The following is a 14,479-nucleotide window of genomic DNA, read 5'->3' as shown; positions in this document are numbered from 1 at the left end:
GAAGCCACTGGAGGAGTGTGACGCTGCCAGGGGGCCACAGCCAGAGCTTTGTGTCCTTCATGCTGGTGACAGGAGGACGGATGGGAGTGTGGGGGCAGAGGGACCAGCGAGACCAGCGAGGGGGCTACTGCAGATGTCTGGGCCGGACACATGGGTGGCTCGGGCCAGTGCGGCGGTGGTGGTGATGGCGAGGGAGAGGCAGTGAGGGAGGCAGGCTGTGCTGAGGGGGAGACTTGGCAGAACTGAGTTCTCTGGCACCGGGAGGCGAGGGGGAGGGAGGAGCAGGCATGACTCAAGGCTTCTGGTGCACCATGTGCTGAGCTGAGCCGGGACTGGAAGGATTGGGGGTGGTGGTGACAGAGTTCAGGTTTGCACATGTTGGGGTGAGCAGGCTGGTGGTGGACGGTGAAACGCCAGCTTGTGCCGGGGGAGAAAACCACGGGGAGCCAGGCAGGAGCGTGCTGCCACCTCCCTCCCAGCGCCCAGCCGGGTGGCTTCATCCACGGCCTCCCCACTTCTTGCTGCAGTTTTCTGGTTTGTACTATGGGAGAGCGAGGCTGGCCAGCCCTCAGTGGTGTTGTTGGGGGTGTGGTGGCAGCCTCCCAGGTCACCCCTAAGGGCCCCTGCCTCCTGGTGTTCATACCCTGTGTGGTGGGCTCCCACTTCCTACTAGCATGGGTGTGAGACCAAAATATCACAAATATGTCCTTCAAGGCCAGGCTATAAAGGAACTTGTGGCTTCCGCCGTTGTTCCTCCTTAGATCACTTGCTTCAGAGGCCATCAGCTTCCATGTTGTCAGGAGAGGGTCAGGTGACAGGGAACGAACGCTGTGGCTAAAAGCCACGTGTGTGAGTGGGGGAAGGCCTCAGAGGACAACAGCCCCTGCCCACGGGTGGCCTGCAAGCTCATGAGAGACCCTGAGCTCTTTGAGATCCTCGGTCCACAGACACTGCAAGATAACACATGGTGCTGTTGCAAGCCTCTGCACTCTGGTGCATGGCAGTAGATGACCAGCGCAGAGGGTAGAAGCACTTGGCACAGTGCCAGGCACGTGCTTGGGCTGCAAGTACAGAGTGGGGAACTTCTGGCTTAGGGTGTAAAATGGAATCTACAGAGGTGGCCAAGCCTCTGTGAAGAGAGGATGGAACTGGACAGAAACCTGGGCAGAGAGGGTGGGTTAGGCAAGAGGAAGAGGTCCATGCGTCCAAGAGGAAGAAGGAAGACGAAAAGAGCACAGCATTGTGGGGAAGGGGCCGTCCTTGGGAGGCTGTGGTCAACCCCTTCACTGCAGATGCCCGGGACACCAAGGCTTGGAAGGAGCAGGCTCCTCATGCCCCAGCAGGAGCATTCCGGTGGGGAGGTGGTCCGGAGGCCAGGTGTAAGGCTGTAGGTGGGGGACTCGGGGAAGATGGGGACACAGCAGGAGGAGAAAGGGAGGCTGCTGAGCCTAGAGAGGGGTCCGGCACTCTGTCTGCAGGGGCAACCTGCAGGGGCTGGAGAAGGATGGAATGCCCCTGAGAGCAGGCTTCTCAGCCGCCTCGGGAGGCCATGACAGCATCCTGTAGGTGACTCCAGAAGCAAGCAGAGGCGGGAGCCAGGGAGCTCCCACTGAAGACATTTTCCTGACAAGTGGGAGCTGCATGCACTGCCCTGAGTGAGGGGGGAGCTGAGGGGAGAGCGGGGAGGACTCAGACTGCCGGCCCAGCTCCTGCCGGCCCAGCCTGTCCACTGCTGCTTCCCTCCTGGGCCTTGCCCGTGCCCCGCTGGGCCAGGGTGCCTGCCTGGAAGTCCTTGTTGTAACTGCCATAAACAGCACTCCAGGCCAGCCCGGCCATGGCCACATAGGGTCATCTTGGGCATCTCTTTACCACAGGAGTCCAGGGCTTTGGAGGCCACCTGGGAAAGAGAGGCCACCTGGGAAAGAGAGGCCACCAAGTTGGCTTCCGCTGTAAAACCCTAAACTCCTCAACTCAGCAATTCAGATAGTTTACAGGAGAATGCTATAGAATATTCAGACTTCAGAGACCCGCCCCCCCCTTAGAGAAACTGCCCTGGTGAACAGACTTTTTTTTTTTTTTTTTTAAAGATTTACTTATTTGTTGAAAGGCAGAGAGAGAGAGAGAGAGAGAGAGGGAATCTCCCATCTGCTGGTTCACTCTCCGAATAGCTGCAACAGTGAGTGGGGCCAGGCTGAAGCCAGGAGTCTAGAATTCCATCCAGTTCTCCCACACAGGTGGCAGGGACCCAACTGCTTGGACCATCTTCTGCCGCCTTTCCAGGTGCATTAGCAGGGGCTGAATTGGAAGCAGAGTAGCTGGGACTGGAACTGGCACTCCCACATGGCATGCCAGTGTCCCCAAGTGATAGACTAACTCACCTTGCCATGTCAGCCCCAAACACTGATTAGTTTATTTTATGAGGCTCAAGTAAGTTTGATAGCAAAATCACACAAAAGAAATAATTAGAATGGAAAATAGCAGGCATACCTCATTCATAAATATGGATGCAAAAACCCTAAGTAAAATATTAACAAATGGAAGCCAGTAGTATATTGAAAAAAAAATCATCAAGGATCATCAAGGTGAGTTTAGTCCAGGAATGCATGAGTGGTTTAATAATAAAAAAAAAAAAATCCATGATTGTAATTCTTTACATAGTGTGTGTCTATTCCTAGTGCTTCCTTACCCTGATAAAGGGTACTGTGGCGGCCGCTCAGGGCACCTGGTGGGCAGCAAGATCCCTAGCTAACAGCACTAAAAGCTGCCCAGCTGTGTCCAGAAAGGCAAATTACCTAACTAGGAAAACAAATTGGACCACAAGAAAACAAACTCATCCTAACTCTGAGGAAGCTGCTGTTACAGGAATACCTGGGCTTACAGTGCGTGTAGTAGCAGTCAGCTTCTGTTTGTCCTGCTCTTGCAGCCTCTTCAATAACCTCTGCTCACTCTATCTGACTGCCCTGCTAGATTTCTCTACCATCTGCCCAACGTGGGCCTCTGTCGGTTGCTTCCCAAGACAGGTACCTATCAAAAATGACAACAAGCACCACACTTAATGTTGACATATTAGAAACACCCAAGAACAAGATAGAACTGCCAATGACTGTCACTTCTATTCAACATTGTTTGGAAGAAGTTAGCACACTACAGCAAAGAAAAGGAAATAAAAAAGACTGGGCAGGAAGACAGCAAATGGTCATTGCTTGCAGAAAGTTCATGACAGCCTACGAACTTATTAGAACTAAAAGAGACTTCAAGTTTGCTCAATACAAGATCATTATATAGAAACCAACTGCACTTTGCCAACCATCAATAAACTATAAAATACAAAGTTGAAAAGATGACTTACAACACTGACAAAAACTTTAAGATGTGGAGGAATTGGTCTGGCAGAACAATGGATAAAGTTGGTCCCTGTCAGTTGTTATTTGGGGAACTGGAAGCCCTGAGGACAGAAAGGGTTCTTCCGAGGATAGTAAGTCCGAGTTACCAAACCTTAGAGATCTGAGAGTTGGGTAATTTTGATATTGTCCTTCTGTTGAAAAAACTCATTATATTTTTGTTTGTAAATAGAATATCAATATATCCTAGGGAAATATAAAAAAGGAGTAAGTCAGTAACATTCCCGTTGTGTTATCTGGAGCACTGTGGTAAGTGAAGAATTTGATATATTTTCTTCAAAAGTTTTTTGCATGTGTATTTATCTTTTTAAAAACAACATGGGGGGGTGGATATTTGGCCGAGGGTTAGGACACCACTTGGGACTCCCACATTCCTTATCACAGTGCCCAGGTCAGAGTCCTGGCTTCACTCCCAATTCCAGCTTCCTGCTAATGCTCATCCTGGGAGGCAGCAGTGATGGTTCAAGTACTTGGGTCCCTGCCACTCCTGTGGGAAAGCTGGGTTGCATTCCCAGCTCCTGGCTTCAAGCTGGCCCAGCCCCTGCTGTTGTGGGCATTTGGGGGAGTGAACCACTCGATGGGAGATCCCATCTCTGTCTGATTGTCTCTCTGCCTTTCAAATAAGCATTTTTAACAAGGATACCTCGTGTGCTATTTTGTGTACTGATGATTTTCACACACACACTTCCATGTATTCTCACCTAGTCTTTGTGAATGTGACCACGTAGCACTCATAATGTTGATGAAGCATATTCCATCTATTTAACCTAAACATTTGAGGTTTTGGGGAAAAACCAGATATCAGATGTGACTGTGATGATCACATTGAGATAAGCTCAACCCCAGAGCCAGCTGATGCGCATGCAGACATGAAACCCAGGTGAGTTTCTGAAACCAGTGCTTAGCCCAGCGAAGTGGAAATGGCAAAAAAAAAAAAAAATGCAGTGGGTTAAGCTGCCGCCTACAATGCTGACATCCCATATGGGTGTTGGTTTGAGTCCAGGCTGCTCCACTTTGGAGCCAGCTGCCTGCTGGTGCACCCAGGAAAGCAGCAGCATTTGGCCTAAGTGCTTGGGCCCCTGCACCTACGTGGGAGACCTGGATGAAGTTCCTGGCTCTGGGCTTCAGCCTGGCCCGGCCTGGGAGCCACTGAGGCTATCTGGGGAGTGAACCAGCTGATGGGAGATCTCTCTGTCTCTACCTGTCTCTTAACTCTGCCTTTCAAATAAATATCTTTGGTTTTTTTGTTGTTGTTGGACAGGCAGAGTGGACAGTGAGAGAGAGACAGGGAGAAAGGTCTTCCTTTTGCCATTGGTTCAAATAAATACATCTTTAGAAAGAAAAAGGCACAACCAACGTTACACTTGTATAACTTAACTGCACCCACTTGGATGGGGACAGAGGTCTGATTAGCAGGAAATGAGCAGGTTTGGATTGACCTGTAGGTTTCAGCAGTTCCCCACCCTCTGCAGTGAAGTGGGGACAGCACCCGAGCAGCCTCAACCAGGGCGGAGCTCCTCAGGCCTCCTAGCCTTTGCATAGGTTGCTGTGTCTGCGGAAGCTGGCTCACCCTTCTGGCCACCTGGCCCCCACCTTGTTGAGCCTTCAGGGCTTCAGACACTGCCTTTCGCTGCGGAGAGGTGGCCCACAGCAGGGTAAAGCCAGGAGCGCTCTGGACACGGGCCGGCGGTCCAGCCTCCCTCCGCCACTGCAGCTGAAGCAGAGGCCCCCTCCCCTTATTCTCCAAGTCCTCCGGGCGCGCGCCTCGCGACACTAAGATCACAACATCATTTTGTCTACCAGCTGTTGACTAGAGTCTGGTCTGCCTTCTCCTCTCCGTAGGACGCGCCTCGGCCTTGGTGGCCGCCGTATCCTTTTTTTGGGGGGGGGGGGGAGTGGCCCATGGGAGTCCGTGAAAAGATGGAGGAGAAACAGCTGTGTAAACGCTAGCCCAAAGGAGGCAGCAAAGCGTGGTCACAGGGCTGAGCTGACCTCAGGCTCGGGGCGGAGGCGGAGGCGGAACGAGGTGGGCGGATCCTGGGCGGGGCCTCGGGCTTTGGGGGCGGGGCACCGGTCCATCGGGGGCGGGGCTTCGGGGCTTTGGGGCTTCGGGGCTGCGGTAGAGCCGGCCTGACCGCGCGGCTAGGGTTGCGCGGGCTGTTCCTCTGTCTCCCGGCCCTCTGGTCTCCTACCCGCTCCGCCGTTAGGGGGCGCTGGAGCTTGTGGCGCCGCGGCTGTGCTGGGAAGGCGCCGCCCGCGTTGGGCAGCTGGGGCCGCAACTCCGGGCTCAAGCTCAGTCGTCCCCTGTGCCGCCGCCGCCGCCGCCGCCGGGCGCGGGCTCGCTCGTCCCCGCGCTCGCGCTCTCGGGCCGCCGGCGTCTCCCGGCCGGGCAGCCGCCGCGCAGTGAGTAGGGCGGGCGCGGAGCTGGCGGGGCCAGGGCTTGGGAGTGCCCGGCAGAGGAATCTCGCGCCGAGCGGCCGGGGGAGCGGGGCTGAGGAGGATCTGGGCGGGGGCCCTTGGAACCAGGCGGCGGCGGGGCCGCGCTGAGGGGACCGCGGGGATCCCGGGCCGCGCGTCCCGGGGCTGGCACGAGCCAGCGGCGGGGCTGCCCGCGGCAAGGGCCTGGGTAGGGGTTCCAGGGCCCGCCTGACGGGCTCGCGCGGTTCGGCGGGCCGGGGCTTGGTGCTCCGGTGCGCGCGCCCCCCGCCTGGGCCCCGAGCATCGCCCGCCCCACGCCCAGCCCAGGTGGTGGTGTCGGGGGGCTTGGCTTGCGGGGTGGCAGCGAAGCGCTGCCCGCACCGGGACATTCGGGGTTTCCTCGAAAATGATAGTTTTTGGGGGTGGCGCTAATTAGCTACCGCTTGTCCTAGTTTAAGGCTTACGGCAGGGGGCTTCTGAGCCCTGCCTTTGGGATTTTCTGCTTCGAAGAGACCCTCAGATGGCAGCCGAGTTCTCTCTGCTTGCATGTGTGTAGGTCGCGGCGTTTTTAACGCTCGGTGTCAGAGGTGATGGATGGCGTGGTAATGGGGAGCCCCTGCCGCACCTGCTGGGCTGAGGCTGGTGGCGGCTGGCCGGGGGGTGGGACCGGGGGATGAACCGTGACAGAGATCCTGTGCGGATATTCTGCGGAAGTTACCGGCTCTAGAACAGGTTGATAAGCCCGATTTCAGGACTTGGTGTTAGGAAAGGCTTGGGTGGCGGAGAGACCTGGGATCGCCCGGTTTGACTAAGAATGTTTGGGGTAGCCTTGGTATCTCCTTCACATCCCCCTGGCACGTTCATTTTTCCGCTGTCACACATGCCCTAGTGCATCAGTGATCCTGGATAGGAAATTAGCCTGGGGATGAATAACAGTTAGCACAGGCCCGAGCCTGAGGTATCTTCAAATGAACCAATGGTTCGCCAGGAAAAAAGGAAATCGTGTTTTTGTCTACGGGGTTGGTAGGCTGAGAGAATTTGCTCTCTGGCTGAAAACGAACAGTGCATGCTGATAGCTTGATTTGGTGTGATGCCTAAGGGTTGAGTGAGTGGCCAGGATAGCCGTAGATGCCAGTTCCTAAGTTTTGTGATTTCAATTTTTTTTAAATCATGTTTTAACCAAAGCATGAGTATACAAGGGAATACTGGGGTGAATCCTATACGTCCTCAGCGTAGCTTGGAATTTGCTATTTGGCATCTATTTGAAATCGAATTTGTGTATGTGTCTGGATGTCTTTCGGAGATAATCCTGAGTCATGCTTTGGAGAAGTTACTTCTGAGGTCTCTGGCTCCGCTCTCTGGGGGTCTTTGTGGAGGCTGGACGCTGCCCTTCAGCTGGAGCTATGGGGTCAGGAGGACCCGGGGACCCTGGAAGCAGATTCAGAGGCCTCCTTTGGCTGCCTCCATGCCAGTGTCCTAACTTGTTGGTGTTCACACTGTCAAGTTTCCCAGTTTACTGCAGACATTTTGCTTATGCTATTGCCACTGTTCTTTTCACATTTGTATAATACTTGCCAGCTTATAGGTGGTATTGCAAATATATTCACGATCTCGCTTATTTCTCTAAAGAAACAGCTGGGTGTAAAGAGTGGTTGAGTCACAGTCTCATAGTTGGTAAGGGAGCAGAAGTGGGATACAGGATCTCCCCAGTGGCCAGTTGTCTTTCCTCTGCACCCGCCTGTGTCCGACTTCAGATAAGAACCCCGGTCAGATCTGTGTTGTGCGGAAATGGTGTAATTACTTTTGGGAAGGTGGGCTAATCCTTCTTTATCTTGTAGAGACTTAGGGGAATTTTATGATTTTGTGACTATTTGTGACACTTTCAAGTAGCAGGGTCACTTTTCAACTTAGGCCTCTTTTCTTCTAGACCACTTGGTTGAGAGAAGAGAGAGAAAAGAATTAAAATAAAAATCTGTTTCTGCAGCAGTATGGTTAAGGATAATCTAACACTATAATCACATTATCCTTGTGTGCCTGGCTACTTGTGCTGGCCTGTACGTTGAGTGTTAACCCCAAAGAGTCCTTTAGATGTCGATGAACTAGTTACTATAAAAAGTGTTTCACTTTCAAACTCCCACATTCCACGAACAGAGAAACCCAGTACAAAGGCGGTTTTGAAGGTAAGTGTAGATGGAGGGAGTTTATTGAATGCCAGATGCAGAGGTTCCAGGAGAAAAGCATTTGAAAGAGCTACTCAGGAGGCAGTAGGGGTTTTTATTGCTATTCATTGAGTTTGGAGGTTTATATTGCCAGGTATAGCTTGTTACATAGGAGTAGAACTTTTACCCTGGCTAATTAATTCTTAGTCTGTGGAAGAAATGATAAGTCCAGAATGTTTGTGTTCAATTTGGTTCATCGCAACCGTTAATTTGGGCCTGTAAGTGCAATTTTGCAGTGGTGAGGCAGATGGCACTTAGGGGTTCTTAGGTTGTCTTTAAAGTTACTGACTTACTGTGCTTTCTTCACATTTGCCACTTTCTAAAATTTGTAAATTCTTTTAAGGCTTCTATAAATCCTTCAGTATGTGTTTTTCTTAACTGAATTACCTGCTGACATTCCCCTGTCAGAATTAGTTGCAGAAGCCTTTGAACTTTAAACATGGATGAATTTTAAGTGCTGCTTTGTAATCTTTTGGGAATGGTCTGTATTATTTCCACAAGAATTTTATTTGCATCAAAGGTCAGGTCTTTTCAGGTGAACTGATTTTGCAAGGTCAGAAGGCTACTTTGAACTTTAGCATTGGTTGTGCCCGGCTGCCTTGGCTGTGTTTAAAAGGATATTTAGTAAGGAGAGTCACTGTAAAGGGAAATTTGTGCCATTGTTACCCTCATGATCTCCATTCCTGGCAAGTTTCCTGAAATATTAAAGATTTCTTTGCCTTCACCAGTGAAACAGGTCCATTTGATGCCCGTTTCAAATTCTTCCTTCTGCCGCCTGTCTTGTGGTCATTTAACTTCTCATTAAGCCCTCCAGTGGAGACTGTGCCAGAAGGGAGAGAAGATGAAAAGCAAATGAATCATTTTCTAATTGTTAGCAGCTCTGGAAAATGACTTAGTAGAAGAGATTGAAGCTCTTCCGGAAATTCTTCTGGATTATGCTTTATTTCATTCATCTGCATTGTGTCTGATAGCCAGCAGTTCAGAATTCAGAACCTGATTCCCAGCTATTGGATAACCAGGAATTGTCCTGCCTTTTTTTTTTTTTTTCTTTTTCTTTTGGTGTCTTGTTCTACCTGTGTATCTGTGTACAGAGGATGTTTAGAGCAAGGAGCAGAGAAAAATTTTAAACTAATCAATTCCAGTTTTTTTTGAGTTCTTTAATGAACCATTTGGCATTTTCAAAACAGTTATTATTTGAAGTGAGTAATAGTGACTTTGCTCCTTTTTTTGTTTAGATGCATCTTATACAAAGTATAGGAAGGCTTTTAGGTGCTTTTTAAGAAATGGGCTTATATAAATTCCAATGACTGCTTTGCTGAATTATTAAACTTGAGGTTTCATAATAACTTTGTACCGGAACCTTGGCTTCTGCTGTGGAACAGATTTGGGGGCATTATCTAATTTGCTGTTTATGTTTGTTCATGAAGTTATGTTGTTCTGATTTAGCAGTTTTAAAAAAAGATAAATAGTGGACAGACCTTGTGTACCAGTTGTAACATTGACATCAGTTTTTCCCCTTGCCTTTGTTTGACCATTTCTCACTTAACCATTTGGATATTCATGGTTGGAGTTGTTTATGTCACTTAAGACAGGGCAGCAGCCATATGCACACTTGTGAGTAGATTGCTTGCCGTTTTATTTGCCGCAGGAATTTTTACAAACCCATCGTGACTGCTTAGTTTGCTTGAACTCTACTATAAACGTTGTCAATAAATCCCCAGCAGGTGGAGTCTACAGTTAATCCTTCCCAATTTGTTGTTTCTTGGATTGTGTTCTGTCAGTTCCTACCCCAGGAGGGGAGTTCTGGGAAGATATAGACTAGGAGTTGGAAAACCCAAGTTACTCCCTTATCTCCCGGTGGTGGGGAGACCCAGCCTTGCCTGGGTCTCTCTTTTGCATTTCTAAGATGATGGGGTGATCCCTGCTTGTTTACTGGATTAGGAAAGTTGTGAGCGGAGAAGACTTTCCCAGCCATATTTCGGTTGTTTGGTCTTTCTAGAATCCCTGAAAGGATGTCTGAATTTTCTGTGATGGTTCCACAGTGAGTCCTTGCCAGGGGTCCCCATTTCCCCGTTGCTCTTCCTCCTGCAGACCTCTGCTGGTTCGTCTATGTAGCACTTTTGAAGTCTCTTCTGTACTTCAGTTGTTGCATATGACTTCTTTTATAGATTGAAATCCCTATGAGGGCAAGGAGTGAACTTTAACTATTTCTGCGTGTCTACAATGCATATAACCATTTTCCACCTCCTGGTGGACTTAACATAGATGTTGATTGACTGATTGGTTAGGGAGGCTGCCAGGAGTGAATACTTTGGGTGATTGCAGAATGCCAAAGATGAACATTTTACCAGAATGTTTGGATGTCTGGCCTTTTAAATCGCACAGCGACTGATCTGTTATTATCAGTGACTGAATCAGATGCTGGCAAGACGAATTGGTAAAGCTTCATTGCTCGGTTGTCTTTACTTCAGATGCGATTTATGAAGCAAGTCAGAGGAAGGAAAGGTTGTCACAACTGCCTGAATTGGACACTTGTTCCATTTCACACTCTGTAGCATGTGGAGGCCTCTCTGTATCCAGCTGCTGAGTGGAAAGAATAAAAACTGGTCCACATTTGAGCCGCTTCGCTTTGAAGGATTTGCAAGGTAGAGAACGAGAGGCTTCAGGCTCTGATTTCAGCCCCTGCTGTGCTATGCAAATGTTCTCTACATGCCTGAGTGACCTTTTGAGAAAGAGCCTTTGTGATCTTCTGCAGCCGGGGCTTGTTCTGGGAATTGTGTGCCAGATTCCTCTAAAAGTGGGAAAAGTGGATCTGTTCAAAGACCACATGAAAACAGCCAATGCTTTTCCTGGATGAATACCCACAAGTCCGTGTTTTTTACCATCTCTTGCCAGAGCTTCTGAAATTTGCTCTGCAGTTTGCTTTGCAAGTTGATTTGGGGAATAAAGTGTGTGAGAGGGAACTGACTAAAGCTGTTTGTTTAAGTGCTTTTGAATTGTAGATAAAAATAAATTCAAACTGGCATCCTTAGTATCTGAGTGTTTATCAGTGTCTTAAGGCTGGCTTTCCATAAGTGCTGGCTCACTACTCCCAGCCCCATCTAGAAGGTTCTTTGTGCCTCATCTTGTGCTCCAGTGCTTTGGCATTTAAATTGTTCTATTTTGATTATTGTACAATGATAAATATATCACTATTAAAAGTATAATTAGTTTTTTATGTTATAAACTGAATACCATTTTGAAATGTTTCTCTTAAAAAGGAACAGTGGTTGTCTGGGAGGTTTGTGATTTTGGATGCGTTCCCTTTCTCTCAAATAACCTTAACTTAACTAAAAATCTTCCTAAGATTTGTACCAGGATAAGGTTGTAGACTGTCATAATTTTCTTCTACAGAAATCCTAAAAATTGGGATTTTGGAGAAGAGAGGTAGGATTTGAATGACCAGTTTATTTCCTAGGCCCTTCCTCCTCTAGTGTAGGCTAGTTTTTCTCTGTGAAGAAGGTCAGTCTCTTAGGTAAATGTTCCTCGAAGGCCTTGGGGAATGCTTTCTTCCCCAGATCTTTGCCATATAATAGATTTTAGTTGAGCAAAAATGAGTTTTTTGGGCGTTTGGCCTGTTCTGTTTGGTGGGAAAACCAATGTTCTCTGTTTTTGTGGCTGTAGTGTGCTAATCTATGTCTGTTTTTCTCCTCTGGAAGTTTGCCTGGCACCTGGGCTCCTGAAGACGCAGCGCTGGAGCAGATGGATAATGGAGAATGGGGCTATATGGTGAGTGGCTCCCGCACACGCGTGTTGAAGGTCGGCAGGTTATTGTCTTGTATGTCTTTTCCCTATGTAGTCTGAGGTATATCTTTATAAGAATGAAAATTAAAAGTTTGTGCATGCAGCCTCCTTCTTTGAACTCATGTAGATGCAGTTTTTTTTTGGTATTTTGCTTTCCGTAGTGTTTTATTACAGGCAAACTCAATTTGAACTCTTAAGTAGCTTTTTATAATTCCTTCCTTGAGAGCTGGCTTTCTGATATCTGGAGCATGTTTTTAAAACTCGTCCTTCATGGAGTGGTGACGACTGAAAGGGTCTAGAGATAATGGTGTGGAGGACCTCACAGTTGAGGTTGTGCTTCTGCAGCTTTGTGGGTGTGCCTGTGTCTCCCTGTTTTTCTCTTCCTTTGGTAAGAACTATTTTACTTGCCTAGGACCTGAAGTGTATCTGTCTGTCTTTGTTTTCCCTTAAATATGTTTTCTAAAACTGAAGGTATATTATTTAGAGCAGCTTGCTTCTCATAACTAAAGGCTGTATTGCAACATTATAATGTTACAAAAGTAAATACACTATCTGATTATAAATTTTAAAGTTACAGTTAGCTTGAGGGTATGTGATGGTTTTATATCTAGATTGTGTTGACTTAACTGTACATTTTAACTTCTTATTTGGAACTTAATTCCATGAAAAAATTATCAATATTAGATCTTCATAGATTTTTAAAAAAAATAAATTTCATGATTTATTCGCTTTTTTTTTTGAGGGAGAAAAGCCCAAAGAAGTACTGAAAGTAGATGTCTTTATCAAGAGCATTTTAATTTTTATCAAATGTTAAATTATAAAGAAAATATTAAGAAAAATGCAAACTTTTTTTGTAAATCAGGCAAAAACTTAAATGAATTATATTTTAGTTTGGTCCTTCCTGTCTTGTAACATCCCCTTGACCTGCAAACTGCATAGATACTGGGGCTGGAAGCTATGTAGCTCTGAAAGTCACGCCCTCCATTCTAACAATCAGTCTCTCAAAAATTGTATTTCTCCTTTTTCCTGCGGAAGGCAAGTATTAGATCCCTCCACCTGGGTGGGTTTGTCACTGCAAGAATCGCCGTTTTGCGTTACAGAATGAGTGAATTTCCCACCCCACACACCCCGCCCCCAGCCTGAAGGAACCTTGTGCTTGCTTGTTGCTAGTAATTTTCTTGCGTTGTCAAAGTTAGGATTTTGAAAATCTCAGATGACTGATCATTTTTTAAAAAATTTCAGATGACTGACCCAGTCACGTTAAATGTAGGTGGACACTTGTACACAACGTCTCTCACCACATTGACGCGTTACCCGGATTCTATGCTTGGAGCTATGTTTGGGGGGGACTTCCCCACAGCCAGAGATCCTCAAGGCAATTACTTCATCGATCGAGATGGACCTCTTTTCCGCTATGTGCTCAACTTCTTAAGAACTTCAGAGTTGACCTTACCCCTGGATTTTAAGGAATTTGATCTGCTTCGGAAAGAAGCTGATTTTTACCAGATTGAGCCCTTGATTCAGTGTCTCAATGACCCAAAGCCTTTGTATCCTATGGATACTTTTGAAGAAGTTGTGGAGCTGTCTAGTACTCGGAAGCTTTCTAAGTACTCCAATCCAGTGGCTGTCATCATCACCCAGTTAACCATCACCACCAAGGTCCACTCCTTACTAGAAGGCATCTCCAATTATTTCACCAAGTGGAATAAGCACATGATGGACACCCGAGACTGCCAGGTGTCCTTTACTTTTGGACCCTGTGATTATCACCAGGAAGTGTCTCTGCGGGTCCACCTGATGGAATACATTACAAAACAAGGCTTCACAATCCGCAACACCCGAGTGCACCACATGAGTGAGCGGGCCAATGAGAACACAGTGGAGCACAACTGGACTTTTTGCAGACTGGCTCGGAAGACAGATGAGTGATCTTCAACCCTGAGAGAAGTTTCTGGAAACTGGCTCCCCAGGAAATGGCAGAGATTTTTTTTTTTTTTTGAATTCATAGTGTGGGATTCTTTTTTTTTTTTTTTTTTAATATTTGTATTTATTTGAAGGTATTGAGGACCAGAAGGACGTTGTGTGCTTTTCCAGGCCCCTCCTGTTTTGTCCCTTCACCCTGAGTATGCATGTGCCTGTTGAGTCTCCAGATACCTTTTTTATAAAAAGTCTGAAAATCATTATGGATATAATCTACCCTTAACAGAGCTTTTTTTTTTTTTATAATTATTACAGTGCTAAAATGATTTCTGATAAAATCATCCCTAACTCAACTAGAAGGCTATAAGAATACAGGAATGAAAGAATAAGCAGAATACTCATGATGCCTTTGAGAAAAATCAAAACATCATGTAGGGTGACCTAGTTTCCAAACAGATAAGCAGTATTGTAATATTAAAAGAAAACTATTCCAATCATTTAAAAGTACTTGTTAAGTACTGCTTCTTACAGTTATGACAACTGTTTCTTTCTATGCATATAAATCAAGCAACCAAATATCTGTAGCCATGGAGATGTCTGACTAGAAATATTTATATTGGATTCTGAATACAAATGTCCCTGTGGTAGAAATCTTACTTCTTATACCTGGTACAGTATAATTCCCAAGTGTACTGTCTACCAGGAAAAAAAATCCTAATAAAAAGTAAAATATGAAAA

The 14,479-nt window shown here is 47.2% G+C and overlaps 1 protein-coding gene across 7 annotated transcripts in view; it reads left to right on the top strand.

Annotated features, from left to right (window-relative positions):
* Positions 1 to 14,479, top strand: part of KCTD6 (potassium channel tetramerization domain containing 6) — a 44,408-nt gene extending 29,929 nt beyond the window's left edge. For 3 of the 7 annotated variants that reach the window (XM_089306024.1, XM_017343905.4, XM_089306023.1), the window contains 2 exons: positions 11,737 to 11,806; positions 13,064 to 14,479. In XM_089306024.1, the coding sequence (XP_089162150.1) occupies positions 11,737 to 11,806; positions 13,064 to 13,750 (757 nt within the window). In that variant the 3' untranslated portion in view covers positions 13,751 to 14,479. Of the gene's footprint in view, positions 1 to 5,528; positions 5,805 to 7,490; positions 7,631 to 7,970; positions 8,000 to 10,509; positions 10,684 to 11,736; positions 11,807 to 13,063 lie in introns of those variants that run through there. The other 4 variants (XM_089306022.1, XM_008260850.5, XM_008260851.5 and 1 more) reach the window with 4 other exon arrangements.

This window comes from Oryctolagus cuniculus, chromosome 10, assembly GCF_051225735.1.
Source record: "Oryctolagus cuniculus isolate XC-2025 breed Fujian yellow rabbit chromosome 10, ASM5122573v1, whole genome shotgun sequence".
In the NCBI taxonomy this organism is placed as follows: Eukaryota; Metazoa; Chordata; class Mammalia; order Lagomorpha; family Leporidae; genus Oryctolagus; species Oryctolagus cuniculus.
The sequence above is the reverse complement of the archived record's forward strand: the minus strand, read 5'-3'. Positions and strand labels throughout refer to the sequence as shown.